The sequence below is a fragment of the Calidris pugnax genome, unplaced genomic scaffold (assembly GCF_001431845.1).
Source record: "Calidris pugnax isolate Ruff unplaced genomic scaffold, ASM143184v1 scaffold103, whole genome shotgun sequence".
NCBI lineage: Eukaryota > Metazoa > Chordata > Aves > Charadriiformes > Scolopacidae > Calidris > Calidris pugnax.
The window spans coordinates 14,114,095-14,135,167 of record NW_015090990.1 but is presented as its reverse complement, the minus strand read 5'-3'; the positions used below and the strand labels follow the sequence as shown (position 1 = coordinate 14,135,167).

Genomic DNA, 21,073 nt, shown 5'->3' with positions numbered 1-21,073 from the left:
TTGGCTAATTTAATACTAAAAGGATAGCTCATTGATCTCTCTTTGCCCTCAAAATCCAGACATTGTCCATAGACACAGAGTTTAGTGTCCATGTCAGTCCTCAACACAGGAAGGACATGGACCTGGTGAACCAGGTCCAGCAGAGGGCCACGAAGATGATCAGAGGGCTGGAGCACCTCTTCTACGAGGATAGGATAAGATAGTTGGGGTTGTTCAGCCTGGAGAAGAGAAGGCTCCAAGGAGACCTTATAACACCCTTTCTCATTACGTGAAAGGGGCCTACAGGAGAGATGGGGAGAGACACTCTACCATAGAGTGTAGTGATAGGATGAGGGGTAAAGGTATTAAATTGAAAGAGGGGAGATTTTGATTAGGTATTAGGAAGAAATACTCCAGGGGTGAGGCACTGGAACAGGTTCCCCAGAGAAGGTGTGAATTCCCCATTCCTGGAAGTGTTCAAGGCCAGGCTGGATGGGGCTTTGAGTGACCTGCTCTAGTGGGAGGTGTCCCTGCCCATGGCAGGGGGATTGGAACTCAATGATCTTTAAGGTACCTTCCAACTCTAATCATTCTATGATTCTATGATTTACTTACACCCGAAAGCAAGCGTATTTGGCTATATATACACAAAGTCATACAATAAAGTTATAAAACTTCATTCTTTGCAATCATGTTGCTTATCAGCTGCATTTATATATGCTATAAGAATATAAAAATTAGATACTATTACTTGTGTTACTAGTCAGTAGATTCTTAAAACTAAGTAATGACTATCACTAATATTCTTGAAATTAAAAGCTTTTGCTCCAACTACAATAAAAGCCAGTCTCATAAACATTAAGAACAAATATACACAAACATTTTGAACAGTTTCAAGGATATTCAGTAGCTCTGCCAGATTGCTCTAGCAATATCAGAACATCTTATTTTGCCTTTTTACAGTGGCTAGTGCATCAATTTAACTATTCCAGATTGACCACCTGTATAAGAAAATAGTTCTTGGTTCAATGATTACCTTACACAAAAAACTTTTAGCATCTATATGATTAACTTTTTGTTTCTTCTGTATCAGCAGTGAGCGCTTGCATCTGTATTCTACCCTGTATCCTATTTTTGGTGATATATTTTTGCCTCCTTTAACCTTTTTCTGACTGCGGACCAGTATTTCCTCTGCATTAAGAGGGAAATTTGGTTAATCTGTGAAACACATGCCACTTCAGTTCCTCAAGAAGATAATGCCAAACAAGCCGTACTGTGGTTGGGTATAGACTTATGGCAATCAATTACTTCAATATTTATATAATTTGTAAAACTTCATGCATATTATCACACAGTTAATCAGAGCTGCTTGGCAGCTTCTTCCCTCAACCTTTAATGAGTATGTCAATCCTCATACTGCATAGTGATACATACTAAGGAATTTACTTCAAAGCAGAAAACTAAAATCGGATTTTGAAACACTGAGGTTAATGTTATTAAAATAAAAAATGTAATGATTCTTCCACTGTATGTTTAATTGGCCCCCCTGCGAAAAAGCAGTCCCACAGGAAGAAGCAGGAAGCTACTAGTTGGGTTCATATCTTGCTGTAAGAGAAAAAGAAAGTAATGGGTAATCAATCATAATTTCTCTTCTTCACAGCAAGAACCCTGATCAACATTTATGTGAATAATTTTTTTTGTTTTGTATACTAAGAGTTTAGATGTGTTCATGGGGAAGCAAGGTAACTCAAGAGAAGCAAAATCTACTGAAGATTAGCAGATAAACAGAAACTATTCTTGCCTTCAACCTTTAAGTCCCTGGATATTTGAAGACAAGGAGAGCTCTTGGAGAAATTAGAAACTTGTCATATCTTTGTATTTCTCGTTAGGCATTAGCATTTGATGGTATCAGAAAGAGGACATGGGCTATAGACTTTTTGTCTGATCCAGTATGACCACAGTCATCATCTTGGGATGTGTCCAGAAAAATAAACAAACCAACCAAACCAAAATAAAGATGTTGCTGCTTCCTGTTCCTATCAACTCTTCATTACTTGCATTATGAAAGCACACAGAACCTGTCTAATCATGGGCCAAAACCTCACAGCACTTAGTGTTATACCAACTCAAAACAGAATAACATTCAGTACCTCTAATAATTTTTGATCAAGCCTACCTGTATTTCTGCAATACTGCCTCTCTTTTGAGTGACAAGACTATAGACGTCTTTTTCTGCAGTGCTTTATTTATGATTTGTCAACACTTTGTAAAGCACAGTTCATCTCCCACTACATTCCCTTTATGCTAGTATGCCTCAGATGTTTTCTATTTTAAACAGAAAACCCAGATGTTTTGGTACAATATTAATTTACTCAGATTTCACACTCAGATTAAACCTGAATTGTTAAGATAAGTACAGTATTTCAAATTAATGTTGCAAGCCATCAGGCCATAGCAGAGCTAATAACAAGTTCCTTCCTCAATTTTAAAGATGACATTATTGGTTCCCTCCTTCTGAACAGCAATATAGAAGAGCTCTGGAAGCTATACAAGAGCACAGAATTTCCTGATGTTCCCTTAAACTTTTTTAGCTATTTCTTTATTTCAAGTAATTTCAAGCAAGAATGGGCCCTTCTTGCTTAGGTGCTGCTCACAAAATGGGTTAATTTTTCTCCAAATAAATTATAAAAAAAACCAACAACCCTTACATCTGTCTAGCACAGAAGCCCTCTGATTTGGAGTTGGTATTTTGTGACAGCTTTAATACAGTCTTATTGCCGACTGTCATTCTTCAATGTCTGTGCTCTTAGAGAAGACTTAAATGGTACTCCTGTATGCTAAAGCACATTACAAACATACTGCCTTCTAGTTCATTCAGTTTGATCTAAAACAGCTACCTTGAGTACCAACTAATATTGATATTACTTATACTGTAAGACTGTTAAATTTTTATCACTAGGTTTTCTTAATCTGATTAAGCAATTAAACTGCCTAACTGAAAACTGCAGGCAATTGATTTATATGAAGGTACTAAGAAATTCTATTTGAAGTTTAAGAACAAATCCCTACCAAAGATAAACACATGAAAGCTCAAACTGCAAATGTGTATTTGAGTATTAGTTGTTCTAATAGTATTGTTGGCCTTTTCAGTGTTTATTGATTCTATTTACTGAAGCGGTCATTCCTGGCTTCCATTTTCTAAAAATCACTAACAAAATGGGCACTCTGTTCTGCTAATACAAATTACAGTGTAATTGAAGGCTCTTCATACACTGTAAGCGTAACTCATCATTAAACCAGGAGAAGAACTACTGCCTCTGTCTGTTTAGCTATAAAAATTTTCTTAAAAATGTTTAGGTTCCCTTCTTTCAGTTTGGATCATAAAGTATTTGCTGTAACGAGACAGAAGGAAAGAGGTGGAGCTTTCAATGTGAAGTCATGTAGGTCTGAAAGGAGTTACTGTTGCAGAAATGCTTATTGTAGCTAAGGTCTGAGCAACACTGAAAGGAGAAGGACTACCTGCAAGGGAACTGCTCCAAACGAGCAACAAGGGCAGAGTTTGCTCTACATTTGATCACTGAACTGTTTCTTTTACTCTAGGTGAGTATCAGAAGATCCTTGCATCGCCAGTGAAATGAAAAGCTAAACATACAAAAGGATGTCAGAATCTAGCCAAGACTCCCCTAGAAAACCAAACCAAACCAAAACCAGTCAACAACCCAAAAACACAGAGAGAGAGCACTGTGTTGATCTGCAGACATGCTGCTAGGAAGCCAGAGCTTTTCTCACCAAACAGAGGTGAACATGTATTGGCTCAAAGCAATCAAGGACATATCCACAAGTCTTGTCACTAAGAACATTCACTACTTACACGTAGTACTTTCTCGGTTGCTTCAGTGTCTTGCAGGGTGAAGAGCAGTATAAAAGCCAGGTAAGCTAATCACAGACACGCACCACTGTGCTAACTGGCGAGTGCTCAGGTCAGAATTTTAAGAGATTTCTTGGGGGCTCTTCCATGAAGAGACAAAAAAAGGGTAGAAAATGAAAAGGGAAACTAGGCAAGCAGAGTCTATATAGGGATCGGATTTTATAAAATATTAAGTACTTTCTCTTGGAAAGTGAATGCTTTTACTTTTCAGCTTCAATCTTGTGCCCTATAATTCACAACCTCCCATTTTATTTACAATAGCTAAGATACTTAATCTTTTTATACTTCCACTCTTATCGTTCCAAATCCAGATGTTTAGGTCCACCACTAGCTTCTTGAAGTCAAAGTGATTCTTTAAAGCATATGTGGCTTATAGATCCTTCTACATAGTTTGCTATATTAATAAGAAACATTTTTATTTGTTTACACATACAGTAATACTGTATCTACTACATAAAATGCATTATTTATTTGCATTTTTCTGTCTGATTTTCTGAAAAGGCTCATGAAATTTTAATGAAAGCGGATAAGGCAACAGCCTATGTATTAAAATTATATACAAAAAATGACCTTAAATGAGTACTATTAACATTGCAAAGTAAAGCGCTTAGGCTTGGAGAATGCCACGGGAGAGGTGTCCATTGTTAACTTATCTCTCTCTCTTTGCACTCATTGTAATAGACTTTCACTTTATGTTCCAAATACATTATGACAATTTTATTTACAAAACTCCAGCTTCCTTCTTTCAGGAGAGATCTACAAATATTTTCTTGCTCATGTACAGCAATTACCCTCCATTTTATTCAACAAACACTTTAATATCTGCTCTGACATCAGCACTAAACAGTCCTTCATGCATCTTTCTCTGAAACACCTTATAAAGTAGTAATTTTTTAATAAACACTAATGACATCATTTAAGAAAAGCATGCACTATCTCAGAGACAAGGAACTGAAACAGAATGATGAAGATCAATTGAAGTTCCCATTTTAAGATTCTCAAGGCTCGATTCCTCTGCCATCCACTCCCTCCCCTGGATACTTACAGCACTACTGCCACTCACTTTGGTTGCAGCCCGAATACACTGAGCACTTCTACAAATCGGCACACATGCAGGCCAGGCACCACCGAGGTGAAAACACTGTCTCATTGCATGTGGTTTAAAGACACCTCTCCACTCTCAGCAATTCTGGGGTAAACGCACAGCTAGAAAATAATTCAAGTAGCTTTTAATGGTTAAAAAACAGAAAAAAAAGTTTCTTTTTCCCTGAGATCACCAACACCACTACCAGCACAGCCTCCAAACACAATATGCCAGACAGTTACACATCTCAAAGCTTCAACAATAAGTAAGGCAAGGGTTGGGCCTTACACAACAGCCTCCACTACCTTTAAAAGCAAAAGCCTCTTCTGCTCTGAAAGTCAAGTCTTTGGGAAGAACTAGCTTTTGATTATGCAAGTCTCACACCATCAGCATCCACTAAAAGGGTCTGAGTAGCCTTTGCAGCTTCAGACACCTTAAACCTTCAAACTTACATTCTTTCAACAGAGTTTGTATACACAGTTTCCTAGGTGTGGGGTTTTGGTGTTTTTGTTTGTAATTTTTTTTTTCCCCAGTTTGTTTAGTTTTGTTTGTTTTAAAGAAAAGTAGACTTTACTGCAATACTGGCTGCCAACATGCTTTCCCACGTGGTTTCTGGATCCACTGTCCAGCACAAGCTACTCTGCCCATCTCCATCACTTAATGTCACCCTTTCCCACGCTGAATCTTCTCACCTAGCCACATGCCCAATCTCCCTTTTCTCTCCCATCCCTTTTCTAGCTCCCCCCCACTGGCCTGCTATCTTCCCAGTCTTTAGCCATATATTCTTACCTTTTCCACTCCTACAAATATCAGAGTTATTTTAGAAGACAGTAAAAGAACAACCTCTGTCAAAAAAAGCAAATAAAATCCACCCTTCAATTGACACTTGAATGGAAAGTTTTACTTCAAACAGCTCCGATTTCACAGAAACTGTAATGGGATGTGTCACGCATGACACTTAACAGGTGATAACACAGTCACTCCTGCACACTACACCCATACTTCATACACAAAAAGAGAAAAGAAAAAGCAAACCATGCGTAAAACAAACCAATGGTTTTTCCTGAGACTTAATGATTTACCCATATTTCCTTCCGGATGGCAGAAAAGACTGTAAGAAAATTTTTCTCCTGTATGTTTTCTTCTTTTTTTTCTTTAAATGTATTTGCTCCTTTAATATAAACTCAGACTGAGAATTATTCTTTGTAGCTATTTTCTGATGTGCATTTCAGTAATAAGCAGTGAGTTATTTGATGTAACGGCTGACAAAATATAGTCCTGAATGTAATACTCATTCTTTTTCGTACCTTTAAAATTAAAACCAGTGCGCTATTTTTTTTAAAGAATTAAAATCTAGAAGCTTTGATCAAACAATTTTGTCATTTTGTTTTCAGAATTAAGCATCTGAGCAGATTATAAAGCAATAAAAAAAACAGAGGCATCTGAATAACTACACTATATTGGATTTCTCTTTTATAACATCTCTGTTTGTCAACAGCAGTATTACAACTGGCAACCAAAAAAAAATCAACCCCTTTTTTGAATACAGGAATTTATGCCAACTGCAGATAGCAACAAAAATTGTAATTACATGAAAACCCCAAACAAATCAATGCCAGATCCTCTGTTCTGGTCCTACTGCACAAAGAGGCTTGAAAATTGCCATAGCAAATTAACTGAGTTTGTTTGCAACCTTTGTAAGAGCAATAACCCTTCAGTAACGGATGCAAACTTCTAGTGCCAAGTTCTGGCTCTGCTCCATTTGATCCTCCATTTGCCAGGTCCAACCATAGCACAAGAAGGCAACTGATCCCTATTGAAGCTTTCAGTGCGGCAGAGTCAGGTCTTCCTGCTGTACGGCACTAAGGAAACAGTCATTCTGAAACTGGGCAAATTGTAGAATTAGGGTCTGCATCTCTCCAGTGAGAGGCCTCAGGACCTGACTATGCCCCTAATGTGCTCTCCTTGTCACATGTGACAAGAGGGGAACCATAAGCAAGAAGAGTAGGCAGAAGGCTTTGTACAAACTTGTATCAGAGTGACCAAAAGAACTCAATGAAGTAAAGGTTCTGTAGATATAACTGTGCTAAGTCTTCTAATGTGCTTGAAAATCTGGAGGTAAAGCTTTCGGGTCACAGATTTGCCCCCCTCCTAGACAGATACCCAATCCACAAAGGTTTCTTTCCAATTTAAGAGCCAGCTTGAAGAAGAGAGAAGGATTAAAGAAAGGATTTTTACAACAGAAGGCAAAGAACAAGAGGGGCAGGAATCAGATATAGGATAGCCTCCATATAGATGCCAGACTACTTTGGGGAAAAAAAATAACATCAGCACTTAAATTTCTTGAAAAAAACCCAGACAAACATAGATAAGTTTGGTCTCATGTTGACAGGAATCTTTTGTGCACTCATAGGGTTAAGATATCAATCGTTATGCTTATTACTTGTAGCCAAAAATTAAATGCTTGGAAACTGCATCAACCCATGCAAGACTAAATTAAGGCGAATGAGAAATTTTATCTGTCAAGATATCAGGCAGGAAAAAGTGTAAACACTACAGAAGCTTACAGGTTTTGAAAGGGAAGCACAGTGCCATTGCTGGATGTAGGAGGAAAGTACCTGCCGGTAGTTGATGGTAACTCAAGGAAGTGCTTTCTACTCTTCTATGAAATTCTTTTTATTTAGGTTGCCACTGGCACGTACAGAAAAACTCTCCCACTCTGCTCTTAGGTCAAAAAAAGCATTTCAGTAGGACACTTAATTAGGGATGATACTCTAGGTACTTCTGGAGTGCTGTGTAGCTAAGTGCTAAGCAGCACTGCTGTATTGAAAGACTCACTAAAAATAATGCTGTTTCATGAGACATACAAATAGCAATATAATTCTTTTCTTCAAAGTTTAATTTGTGAACCGTATTGCTCTGCACAGCTTTTATTACACAAAGATGTGCATTAATAAATAGCACCAGCAACCCATTTTATGTAATAAAACCTTATTTCAAATGTTATGAAGGAAAACACTGTACAAGATACTATTCCAGAAGTGAGCTAGACTAGAAATATCAATTATTGGTAGCTACCTTCAAAATCCTTCTTATTGACATGGCAACATGATGGGACTTCAAACTAAAAAATGAAGGAGAAGAATCATTCAAAGTGGAGAATTACAAATGCTTCCTGTCTATATTCAAGCCTCAGAAGGTAATGCAACTGGCAAATCACAAAATTCTTAAAAACACCACAACCCAAAGACAAACAAAGAAAAAACCCAAACAAAACCACAGCAGTTAAATCTTCTGTGGGGCTATATAATTTTAATCTTTGACAACTAGATTAAAAAAAAGTGTCCCATTCCCCTCTTCAGCCAGTAGCTCATTTATTTCAGTGCTCTTCTTTCTGTGTCTCATACTCCAAAATGTAAGTTAGAGGGCCAGATGTATTATCTGGGAAGTTTTCCAAATTCATTAACTCCTTGGCACCAATGACTTCAGGACAGCCACTGCCAGCACCGAATATTACGCCCAGCAAAAACCCAGCTCCTGGAGGGAAAGGATTAATAAAATGAGGCATTCAGCAGTGGCTGTTGGTCTCTTTGGTCACCACAAGCAACTAAAAGAACCACAGTAGCTGCCAACACTGATCACAGCCAACTTTTCAGTACCTAGTACTCTGAAGGTCTTTCCTGAACATCTGCAGATCATTCACCACAAAGCTTGAAAAATGTGCAGATACTACTTGAAGTCAGAGAAAAGATTGGCAGGAAGACTGTGACTCCAGTTCTAATTGCAGAGGATGGTAAATGTTACGCAGGAGCATCAGCATCACATGGACACTTTCTCCTCAATTACAGAAGATGCAGTCTGAGGCAACTCATTTTGCTTTCTGAAATGGATGCAGTCTGGCTGTCACCAGCTAAAGGGCTGCTGACTGAAGAGCCTTACAAGGCCCTAGAAATGCAGGAGACCTGTTACTGTTTTCAGCTTTCTTCTTATGGCCAAGGGGCAGTTCCATGAAGGAAACCAACTTACTATCACTCGTGCAGGCACTTTCATGAGCCATCTGTTCAGGCATCATCACTAGAGAACCTCTCTGATTTAAAGATCAACATAGAGCAAAAGGTCCCCAGGATTTTAAACATTAAACTTGTTTTGCTAGTTGCTGTGCTTTAGTTTGAATCTCCACAGTTTCAATAAAAAGCACACCAAGTTCTTTACATTCTTCAAGCGTCAAACTTATTGTTTCTTATTCTTTGATTAAGTTTAGTGTCAGCTTTCTTGTTTTTTAACATTTTGCCATCTCCAATCACTTCAAATTTAGTGACGATTCCAGATATTCCAGAATCCAGAGATGCCAGGATCTCAAGTTCTAATGATCACTTCTGCAGAACTGCCCTATTGATTGTTCTGTGTGAAATTCTGCACTAACACTGTTACATCGCTTCTGCTTTCAGAGAAAGCTTTATTTCTGCCTGATATAGCAATCCCCATAGAGACACATCCACCATATTTACAAGCTCTCCTACCCTCACATCAGAGACAACTTGGAATATGAGGCAGCAGGAAGCTCCAACTCAAAGCAGAAACTTTCAGCAAAGACATGAAATGTGGCAGGCTCAGCACAGGCAGTCACAGGGAAAAATATCACCAGGGCTCAGGAAGGGAATGCATGTCCCTAACAGCCCACAACTCAGAACTCACGCCAGCACCGCACCATTTACTAGAGAGAGTATTTCAGCTTGCAGCAGATAGAGATGTCTGCAGGCATACCCCCCATTCAGTCCACTGCAAGCTGACACTGACAATGTATTTACTAGAGAAAGATTATCGCTTATTTCAAATACTAGCAGGCCTTATCTAAGTGGATGTGTTCATTACAACTATCAAAAGTCTGCACTTCGTTTCATTTCGTACTACTCAAGCATTCTGGGTTTTTAAATACTCGACTTGAATTCTGCAGAGAATAATATTCAGCAATACTGACCAGGGGGAGAAATAGCAACTAGGAAGTGTGAACATCAACCACCACCCCCGCAAGCCTCAGTTAATATAACAATATGCCCAGAATCACTTCAGGAAATTAAAGAGAAAAAAAAAAAAAGAAGGTAGAAGAAATACTAATGTATGAGTTGTATGAGTATCTTGGCTGGAAAAATTCTTGCGTGCTGTTTTTTTTTCCTTCCTGGGCACTTTTCCTACTTCCGTATCATAAAGGAACTGTAACACTGGGTAACTGCTGAGCATGACATTTCCCAGGTCACATTAATCACAGTTCCTGCCCCTTTCTCTGCCCCTGGAGTGAAGAACACTCTCCAAGGAAAATGGCTGTTGGTTTGCAATCCCTGGATGGCAACAATTCATACTGAGTAATGCACAAGTCCCGTGTTGCTGAGATGTGATGGAAAGGAAGTAAATATTTCACCTCTGTTATTTATTTTTGAAGACTGTAGTTTGGATATCTGCCAGACCAGCCCTTCTCCTCTGAGAAAAGTCCATCGTTACTGCCACACAGACTTCCCACTCCAAGCCTACCCACACGTAAAAATGAGGCATTCCTAACACCCAGAATCACTCTCCAGCATCTTGCTCTAATAAACTTAATGTCACAGCTCTAGCAGCCATTTCCCTTGCTATGTATTTACAGGAGTGCTCTGTAGAGTTCCTATCTGCAGGAGCTCTCGAGTTTCATTTCATTGGGGTCAAACTGAAACATCTATCTTTGGTACACTTTTAGGGCACAAGCTTCCTTCCCAGAGAAGTCCAAGCTGTTCAGGACTTTCGGGTCCTGAACATGCACTGTACATGCACTTTTGTTCTTAAAGTGGGAACATGGAAAGGGCTTTGCTGTTGAAGCTAGGCTTGTTTTACTACACTTTTGTAGTACAGAAAATTCACATTTGCTGGGTGAGGCAGAGTGAAATAAAAGCTTCTGCTCAACTTATGCTTTTACATGGTCATTTTTTCTCTGGATCAGCAGCTTTCTGTTATCAGCTGGATTGAAAGAAACCCTATCCAGTCCCTGTGGTTCTTAAGGAAAATTGTCCTCTCTAAGCTGCCTGTTCACTCTATATAGCACATACAAAAGCTTCTCCCTGCTTGTCAGACTCAGCAGCTCCCAAGGACTGCTCAGTCTTCTCTCACTCCTTCGGACAGAACCAGTCTGAAGAAAGTGAAAAGATAGCCATAGCCCTTTAACAGTAAGTAACATCACACAGTCAAAAATACACAAACCCAAGCTTCACTGGCCACTAAACAAACCTCTCAGAAACTCACTTTCAGTTTAGTCTTCAGGACAAGAAATAGAGACTCAAACTTGCTTCTCCACTTCCTTTCTTTCAGCACAAAGGCATCTCTGAAGATCTGCAAATCTTCTTTCATCCATGCTTTCTCCCTCAGATGTGCCTCTACCCCCCCACCCCAGTCAACTTCCTTCAGCTCAGGCTGAACCCAGGATCAAAAACTGTCAGTTACAAAATCATTCTTCTCTTCTCCTGAACTTCCTTTTTCTTGCTCCCTTGGCTAAGCCAGAATACTATTCTTTTTCATAGAATTATTTTTTTCTGTTAGGTTAGTTTCCCCCACAACAGATCATCATGTCATTATAAGAATAATAATGCTGGCATTCAGAGAAAGGGGGCAGTAGCACGTGGGTAGGCATTTATGAATACAGAGGGATCATGGAATACTCTTCAGGAGACAGGAAAACATTAAATCAGTTATGCTATGTTATAAAACCTCAATCATAGATCCTTGAATTTGCTTCCATGCTGCGGTTGGTCTACACTCAGTTCTGCTCTAGATCCTAAATCTCACACAAGAACATTGAGGGAAACAGGTTTCTCCCACAAGTTTGTTATTGTTGTCAGCAGATCAGATCTACTCACTTTAATGACTGCAGTTCAAAGAAAGATCAATGGGGACTGCTCTGCCTTATCTTAATACAATGCACACTAAGAGTCAGCCACAGAACACAAAGAATTCATAAAATCAAAGTGAATAAGTGATTTAAGAAAAGATTCTTGCAATTCAAGCATGAGACAGCAGGAATGCTCTTCTTCAGCTTGCAGAGGTTTATTGCCATTTTTTATTCCCTGCTCCTGCCACTGGGAAAGTAATTTTATCCATGATAAGTAAGATAGCTTTGGGGAAAAAAAAAATCAATGTTAAGTTTGGCATTTGAATTTAACAAGGATATGGTTTGACATGGCAGATAAGGTCATTTAATAGGCAGCTGCCTCTGAAAGCCACAATTCTCATGTCCATCCACTTGCCGAGTTTGCCTTCTACTGGCACGCAAGCTTGACTCTCTCAAACAAATGGTTCAAGGAGACAAGCCCAGCACTATTCACTTCTTCCTTGGTTTAGTTTTTGACTAGTTTAGCTCTCTCAACCATTTCACCAGCTAAACTGTGGGACTAAAAGTAGTACTGGGAACCAGGCAGCTGCGGGTAGGAGGTATGGTGACTGTCTCTTTCTGCAGCAGCAAGCTTTCAGATCAACATCGTAACATCAAACCACACCCTCAAGTGAGGGATTTTTATCAACAGATGACTTTTCTCAGGACCTAACAAAAAGGGGGTCACAACAATCATCATCACACAGCTAATAAAGTCTTCAGAAATAAGAAAAGAAAGCTGTCAAAGGAATAGTTACAGCTGGTGAGTTACTGGGGGCACACAATGGTTCTTCCCAGAGTAAAAATGAGAGCTTGTTTCCCTCCATAGAGGGAATCACCTAACTAGTTATCCGTGAGAGCTCTTTATCAGCCACATAGGCCTGGCAGGCAAGGGGGACTGTAAAGACTGCCAGTCTGGCATTCGGAAGAGATTTTGACCAGCAAACTGCTAATCACTCAAATTCAACAATACAACAAGTTCTGTTAATTTAGAATAACTGTTTGAAGCACAGGAACTAAGAAGCATGCAGCCTTCCTTTTCCAAGACACTGAAAAATCAAACTTCTCATGCAGAAATATGTACAATTGCGGGGAAGGGAGCAGGCAGGAGAGGGGAGAAAGAGAGATTACTGCATCTGTCCCACTTTTAATAGCCTTTTAAAAATAATCAATATGTGAAATGTCCAGTCTGAGCTTGTCTTGCTCAAAAAAAAATAAATTAGAACTTGACAAGAGTTCTGATTTTGATTTCATCTTGTTACAATACACTTTCCTATCTCTGACAGGTTAAAATACACGAAGTTCCAACAGACAAATGAAAGTTTTTCCAACTAAACATTCATTCTTTATATTTAGCACTCTAAATACTAGACGAAATTAAAAGAGCATTTTTCTCAATGCTAGTTCTTAAGAGTCAGCTCATGAAAGTTGGCTCAGAATTTAGTCCTACAGGCTTTGACCCTTAAGACATGAAAAAATCTTGCAGCCCAGCAGTTCAGTATTGTGCTGTCCTGCCCCATAGACTCAGTCACAGCACAGTTTTGGTTCTTGTGCAGCCAGTGTTAAACAAGCACCGCCACCACTCAAAGCTGTAACCAATGTAGAGGGCTAGAATAATCTACAACATGAAAACCATTATACATATTAAAAAAACCCAAACAAACCAAGCTTAGAAAATGAAAGCCACTAAAAAAAGAGTAGTAAAGCCCTATTGGCATAGAGTACTAAGTAAATTAACGTATCATTCTAGTTTCACTAAACAAACCGTGTTTGAAGATAAGAAAAAACCACAGTAGACAGAGATTCCATGAAAGCTAAGCATTTTAACTTTTGGACTAGAAATCCTTATAAGCCCCAACAATATAATAGATTCAATGTAACATCTTTGACTTTAGACCTTACCAAATGTAAGTATAGAAAAAAACATTACCTCTGTAAGTGACCTGCAGGAAAAATTAATCTTATTTTTTGTTTCTTCACTGCATGAGTCAATACGGACTCTCAGATAACAACTTATTTGGAACTATGTGGTCAAAGGTACACTTTGTTTGGAGAATCATAATCAAAGTTCATAATAATAATAACAACAACAATATTATTAACAATACCACCACCACGAGAAAAGAATCACCCAGAAAGAGAAGCCCAAAGTGAAGGTAACAGTAAAGAATTAAAATCTTACAAAAATATTTCCAGTAATAAAGTATCAAAATTAACCCATAGCTTAACTATTAAAAACTTAAAGAGGCATGTGTTATGGGTAATAACTGAAGCATCATAAAAAGATATTTGCATTTGTTTTTGTGTCAGCCAAACAGAAATAGCACCAAGAACCAGGCTGTCTGGATTAAGGGAAAATCACGTTGCACAGCTTCAATGCTGCCACGTTTTGCTTGCCCCCAGTACCTAAGCCAAGATATATACCTGAGGTTGGGCTGCACTGGTATTGCTACGGTATACTGCAGTCTGCAAAGTAGGCAATTCCTCTTCACACTTGTAAGAGCGATTGACACAGCCAAGTATTGCACTCTTATTATCAACGAGAAATAAAATGAACTAAGATCAGCCTTTTTTCTCCTCTCACAAATGCAAAGACAAGTGTCAGATTCTATGTGCCACATGCTTTCAGTTAGATAGCGGCAAGGTCCTTGTTTGGACAGGCACCTCACTTGCATACACCAGGCAGGTCAGCCATTCATCATGTGTCTTTTCGACTGTGGATCTAGTTACTATATAAATCCTTGTGAACTCAGTACTAAACCCAATGCCCCCTTTGAAAAGCTCAGCTTTAATAACATCTACACCAGCAAGAAGGCTTATTTAATAAAATTATGAGATCTGACATCAGGAGAGGAGAGCACCACTTCGCTATTCACCTCTTCAACATAATTGTGTTACCTGCAAATCAAAAGCAAAACAGAAGCCAAACTTGCTACAGTGGCACTGGTCTCATTCTCAAAGAAGCCCAGCAGAATCCACAAGGCTTTCTGTAGTTCTTCCTAACCCAACTATTAACCCCCAACAAAATCCTTAATTAAAAGAAAGCCTTTTGTGTTACATAATTATGCATAAACCACTGGATTTTGCTGGTGTTCCAATAGCTCTACCTTTGCACGATTCCTCCAGTTAAAAAAAAAAAAAAAGAAAGAAAAAGAAAAAAGCTCTCTGGTTTTCTCTGCCCTTCGCAGTCTGAATTCAAATTGCAATAGTAAGCTTAGCCTAGCCATTACACATACTGTTACCAGAATAAACTTTAACACACTGGATTCTGCCTTCACCAGACCCTATTTTGACCCTTCACCAGCCCCTATTTTGTCACTAAGCAGGAGTTCTTAAAATCATACTTTATATTTATATTTGCAAATTTAGCAGTGTCTGGGCACAGCTGAGTTTACTCGAATGTAATCATGTACACTGTAAGTGTTACAACAGCTCTTCTGTTCTCACAAACACTTCTAGAAATGGTTCAGGAGGTAGAATATAACATGCACAGCTTCCAGAGGCAACCTGTAGCCCTATTCCAGTGGGTCATATAAAATCTACCAATAAGCCTAACTTTTCAACCACTCCTGTGTCCTAAACCATAATCTTAATCCTCATCCTAGCCATATAAAACCATTGTAAACTATATTTAATGCAGAGTACACCCTGCATTAAAGGATGCAGAAATACATCAAGACCTTTAACCTACCTTATTCCAAATTATCTCCAGTCCCAATCCGAATCCTATTTTAACCACAACTCAAAGTTTAAAAGAAGTAAACTCTTAGTTTACCCATATACAAAGCAGTACAGTCTGGAGGTCTACCAGAACTGTCAGCACTTGGACCTCATCATAGCCCTGACCTTGCAGGATTTAGCTGTTTGCCTACCTCTTCAAGCTTTCTTTTCCAGAACACTAATCCTTCTCACAGGCTGAACAGTAACCTGGTAACCATACTGTCAGCAAAATTAACAGTAAGGATGTCCTGGTTTCAGTGGCCAGTCGGGCCCAAGCCATGACAAAGGGGCAGAACCTGACCAGCGGGATCCTTCAAACTATCCCAGTGGGCCTTTTCCTACTCAGGTCCTAATCCTATCTGTAACCCTATCTCTTGCCATATAGCATTAATTCAAATTCAGCTTGGTAACAGAACCACCTCTGTATTATTCAGTCTTGCCAGTACTAATTCATAGCCCAGTCACGTGTTCCTCACATAGCAGCCAGCAAGAAAATAAGATCTTCAACTCATCTTGTCTCAAAACTGTCTTGAAACATAACCGCAGCCAAAAGCATGGTCTAGTGACATTAAAATAAAAATAGGAAAGCTTTTTTGCCCATTTTGCTAATTAATATGTCAGAGCTCATAAAGACAGACTCATCAGCTTTTCTCCAGCACTGCATCATCTGAAAGAGCTGTGTCAGCAGAGACCTCATAGCAGACAGTCAATGCATACTAAAAGTGTTCCAAGCAGTAAATCAGAACACAAAAAAGGAATTTCAGAAAAAAATAAAAATAGCTGTGAAGAATTCAGTACTCTATTTCAGTATTTGATATAAATCAGGTTATATTTGATGTACAACAGTCTTGCCTGTCCTTATGAAGGATATCCTCCCAGCTGCCCTGGAATCGCTTTTCTGAAAATCTAAGAGTTCATTAAAAACTGAGCTAAAGTTTGCTGATTTTTCATTTTTGTGAATTTTCAGGGATCTTCTTTGCTTTACAATAGAGGCTTCACTTGCCTGCTTCTCATTCCCGTTTCTGAAACTGAGTTTAGGGAATACAGATGCACCATTGCTGAGCGCACACAGAGCTTACAGAGGACAAAATCCTCCTTAGAGGATTCAGAGAAGATGCCTTACCCACACACACATACTCTCTGAAATACAGCATTTTCCAGAATCGACTGAGTACACTGCATCAATACAGCACTCCAGTGCTTTTGCAAATGGTATTGTGGAAAACATTTGCAACACTAAACGCAGCTGTAAGCACTGCAGGAATCTTCCATCCAGCAGAAAGCAGGACAGGCCAGCTATGAGAACAAGAATTCAGATGCACTTCTGCAAGGGTGAAATACAGAAACAAGTCTCCAGCCATTTTCCCACAGAACATGCTTATAAGCTCTGGATGTGTCCAGACATGCTTCTAAAAATAAAATCCACTTTTTAAGGAAAAAAAAAAAAATAAAAAAGGAACCACTGTTTGTGGGTGCAATAAATAAAAAGACAGAAAGATGGGGCTACAGCTACAGATCCTTCCAACGCCTTGGTCTTCTGCAAAGTTGTGATAAAGCTTTTTGAAATGAACACATGCCACTAACTCCTGCTGCTGCTCAGTAACATGTAATATGTGAGGGGTACAGTAGCTACACCAAAAGCTGAGACTAAATGCCTGAAGAGCCACTGCCCCAGAAGGAATAGAAAGGATATTTCCCTAGAGAGAATTACTCAACTGTGTATTTCATAGAACAAGTCATGTTGAAGGAGAGAAGGGATAATTGCATTGATTGTTAGTAGGTGATAATTAATTCTGTAGAGAAATATGTTTAATTTCCTGAAGTCTAGAATAGGATGGAAACTCTTCGTTCTGTAATGAGAAAATAACGGCGTTTTGCTCCCAGCACAAGAAGCTGCAACGTCTCCCTCAGTGTGTTCTTAAAAGAGGTACCTACAGGGAAGGCAGCACAATGAACGATGCTAAAACAAGAGTTCTGTGATGTGACTGAATGCCAGCAAGATGCATATATGATGTATAATTTCAAAAAGCATATGGTAAAAAGAGACCAAAGAAAAAGAACGCCATGTTCTTGAACAAACCTTTAAAATAAACATTTGAATGGAACAATGAGAATACTGGAACTGCTGCTTGATTTCTCTTTATGAAGGGTTAGGAATGAAACAGAGGAGAGAAATATTTTTCAACAGTAATTGAACAGTATTTAAAGTGGACCAAGAACCAAGAAAGTAATTTACACTCCAACCTGCTCAGAAGTTAGCTAATTCCTTTTATTCTGAAGGGAAAAAAGGGAAACCATCTGTAGGATTTTCCGTATCTACTCCTTAGGTGATCTGTTGACCACTGATTTTAGTCTAGGAAAAAAGATTTCAGCTACGTAAGAGGTCTATGAATGACAACTAAAGCAAACAAGTTCAATAAGCATGGTCCACATTTTCATATAAAAATTGTAGGTGTCCTCAAACAAAAAAGAATTTCAAAGCCATGGTTTTCAAGAATCTGGAGAAGTGAGCAGAAGTAAGATCAAATGCTGCTAAAAGTGATATTATAAAGCTTGATATACCTATAACAACAGATTGAGAAAGAGTTATGATCTCACTAGGTTTCCTTCCAATATTCTTTGATAGCAGTGAATTCCACTGATCTTTGGAAAACTGCATGATGTTGCAATGTTTGTAGTAATTTTTCTGCACAGGAAAATACTCAAGGGCAACACCCGCAGCTTCTTCAAGTTGACAAGATCATTTCTTTGAAGCTTTCACATTCCCAAAACAAAAAGTTGAAAGAATTTTTTCCGCCCAGGAGTGATAATGTTACAAGACATATGAACTACCCCTTGATTCAGAAAGAGAATCCAAGAAGTTCACAGACTTAGGAAAGATGCCAGAAAAAATTTAAAAAGAATTTGTCTACTAAGTTCAAGAAGAGGTCTTCAGATAAGGAAAATCCACACCAGGGAAACAAAGAACTAAAGAAGGACACCCAGTCGCACAGAGAAGGAACACCATAAACAATCAGGAACCTCATAGTTGACCTTCTTTTACATAAACTCAGTTTTAGTTTATGTAAAAAAAACGAAACCTATCTTTTTAGTTCTAACAAAAGAGTGGAAAAAGGTAACACTCAATCACGCTACAAAGGGGCAGCCTGAAACTTCAGGGTTTTCTGTTATCAGAAGAGATTGCTGAATAACTTGAGTTTCCTAGAAAGTTTAATTCTTCTTATGTCAGTTTATCCATGGCTTGTGAAAAATTACAATCTTACGTGACATTTTTTTGAAAGTTCTAATAATACAAGAACTGCAAGTTGTACAGTACCATGGTGTGGTTTGTGTAACTTATTAATAAGTAGGTACAGTAATGACAGCGCTATGGACTAATTTCTTTTCTTACCATGGCCTGAAAACTTTAAGAAAAAATAAATTATTTCTACTGCACAAGCACAATGAAAGGAAAAGCTTTGACATTCTTTTTTTCTTTTTAATCTGTAGAATTTTTTTTTAGTGTTATCGTCAATATTTCTGGTAATGGAAGTGGAACTCATAGCAACGAGAAAAAGCAGGAAATACTTATATTTTTCAAAATATGTATTGGTTAAGGCTCCGCGCTCCACAAGACACATTGCACTTGTCCTTATTTGAAAGGGCATCTTCTTCAACCTACAATGCCTGCACTGAGAAAAAAGTTACATCTGTTCCTGCAAATGACTCAGCTACCTACACTGTCTGGCAAAGAACAATCCTTAATTCATGATTGTACAACTTGGAGTCAGTGCATACAAAATAATGCCTTAATTTGCAACTCTTCTAGTCACCACAGTTTCTGTAAGCTCATTTCATTTACTGCCCATACTATTTCAAGTTGCTGACTTTTCCTCCAAAATAGGAGAACAGCTTACCCGACTTGTGTCCGGCCAACAAACCAACTTTGCTTTCATCTGCCACTGGAGGAATAAAAGAAAAGACACAAAGATCAGAAACTTATTTAAATTCACAAGCTTTTGAAACACTGTCAAATTATTTCAGACACAGAGCATCCTAAATCTTTAAATTATAATCACTTGTAAAAAGCCTTTTTTTTTTTTTTTTTTACCCAATCCATCCGGGATGCTTCAAAGTCCAAATATCTGAATGAAAGCCCACTGAAACCAATAAAAGGACTACCAGCAGTCCTTGTGGGTTACGTATCAGGACCTCAGCACTTACACACTCAAAACTGAGTTGTCAGAAGAGTAATTGCATTTGTGTATAAGTCATCTTGCCAGACAAATCACAGGGCATAGGAGAGTTGTAACGTTTTCAGATCAAAAACCTCAATTGGTCAAAAGAATCTAGATGCGGAAACTTTCCCATCTGCAAGACGCCTCACTGACTCACAGGACCCTCTACAGACAATGAGGTTTCCCAAAACCGGATGTTTTGGAAGGCTCATGCTTTTTTCTATGTTTCTATGATTTATTTTATCTGTAAATTGTACCTTTATAGTATTTCACAACATATAAAGAAAGATGTTTACAGTAGCGGGAGTTTGCAGACTAGTGGTGCAAATTCTGAATGTAACAAAAAAATCATAATTTTTCTTCTGTAACTGTACTTCAGTTTATTATCATATATCTCATGAAACTAATTAAAACACTCTCCCAGAGGGCTGAGGGGGAAGAACCAATCACCATTTCTTAAAATGAATTCTATGCAAAGAAATGGTGTTAATGTAATGTTAGGGATGATAAAACAAGCACAGGAAATGAATGTTAGGGTTGAAAGCTTATCCTTCAACCCTGCCTGCCCAAGCACTGCCTTATATTATGCCTTAAAACGTGATTTCTTTATATGATAGAATAAATTGTCAAGTCATACCAAAAATACTAAAAATGGGAACTCTTACACAAGCTTTGCATAGTGGTCACCGTAAGTTTACATACAGGGTTACCTGCAATGATAAAGGAATGTGCTATTTTCTACCCAGGAAAGAGCAGTGCAGTAGTTTCACAGTAGCCACTACTGTGAAAATAATCACAGTAAATGTTTTCTTATATTGTCTCCCTACTTCAGTTTTAAGGAAAATTTTCCCCCAGAGAAAACAGCGTCAGATTCAGGACTGGGACTCACAACTGGAATCATGAATCCACAACCAGCCATTGTATCTCTTCTACACCTTTGTAATCTGGTTGTCATATGATTATCAGTAAAACTGACACGGTGCAGTTTTGTTGTGGGACATAGATGCTAATAAAGTAAGACTAATACTGTATGCAGCATTACGCAGTGATGTTATGGAACAAAACAGCGCTGGGGCTAGTGAACATTGGAAGTGCAACCAAAATTCAAGGCACTTCTGTACTCCTTGTTTAATCTTTCTTCTAGTTTTTTCTAGTCCCTGGAAATAACTACTTACCTCCTTGCTAAGCAGTTTGATCCTATAATGCAAAATGTCTGGACAAGGATTTGCTATAAGCACAGTTCAAACTCCTTTTCC

The 21,073-nt window shown here is 38.5% G+C and overlaps 1 protein-coding gene across 1 annotated transcript in view; it reads right to left on the bottom strand.

Annotated features, from left to right (window-relative positions):
* The window catches only part of PARD3B (par-3 family cell polarity regulator beta), a 399,588-nt gene that overhangs the window by 156,935 nt on the left and 221,580 nt on the right, over positions 1-21,073 (bottom strand). The window contains exon 17 of the mRNA XM_014954145.1: positions 19,497-19,541. Coding sequence (XP_014809631.1) covers positions 19,497-19,541 — 45 coding nt within the window. The remainder of the gene's footprint in view (positions 1-19,496; positions 19,542-21,073) is intronic.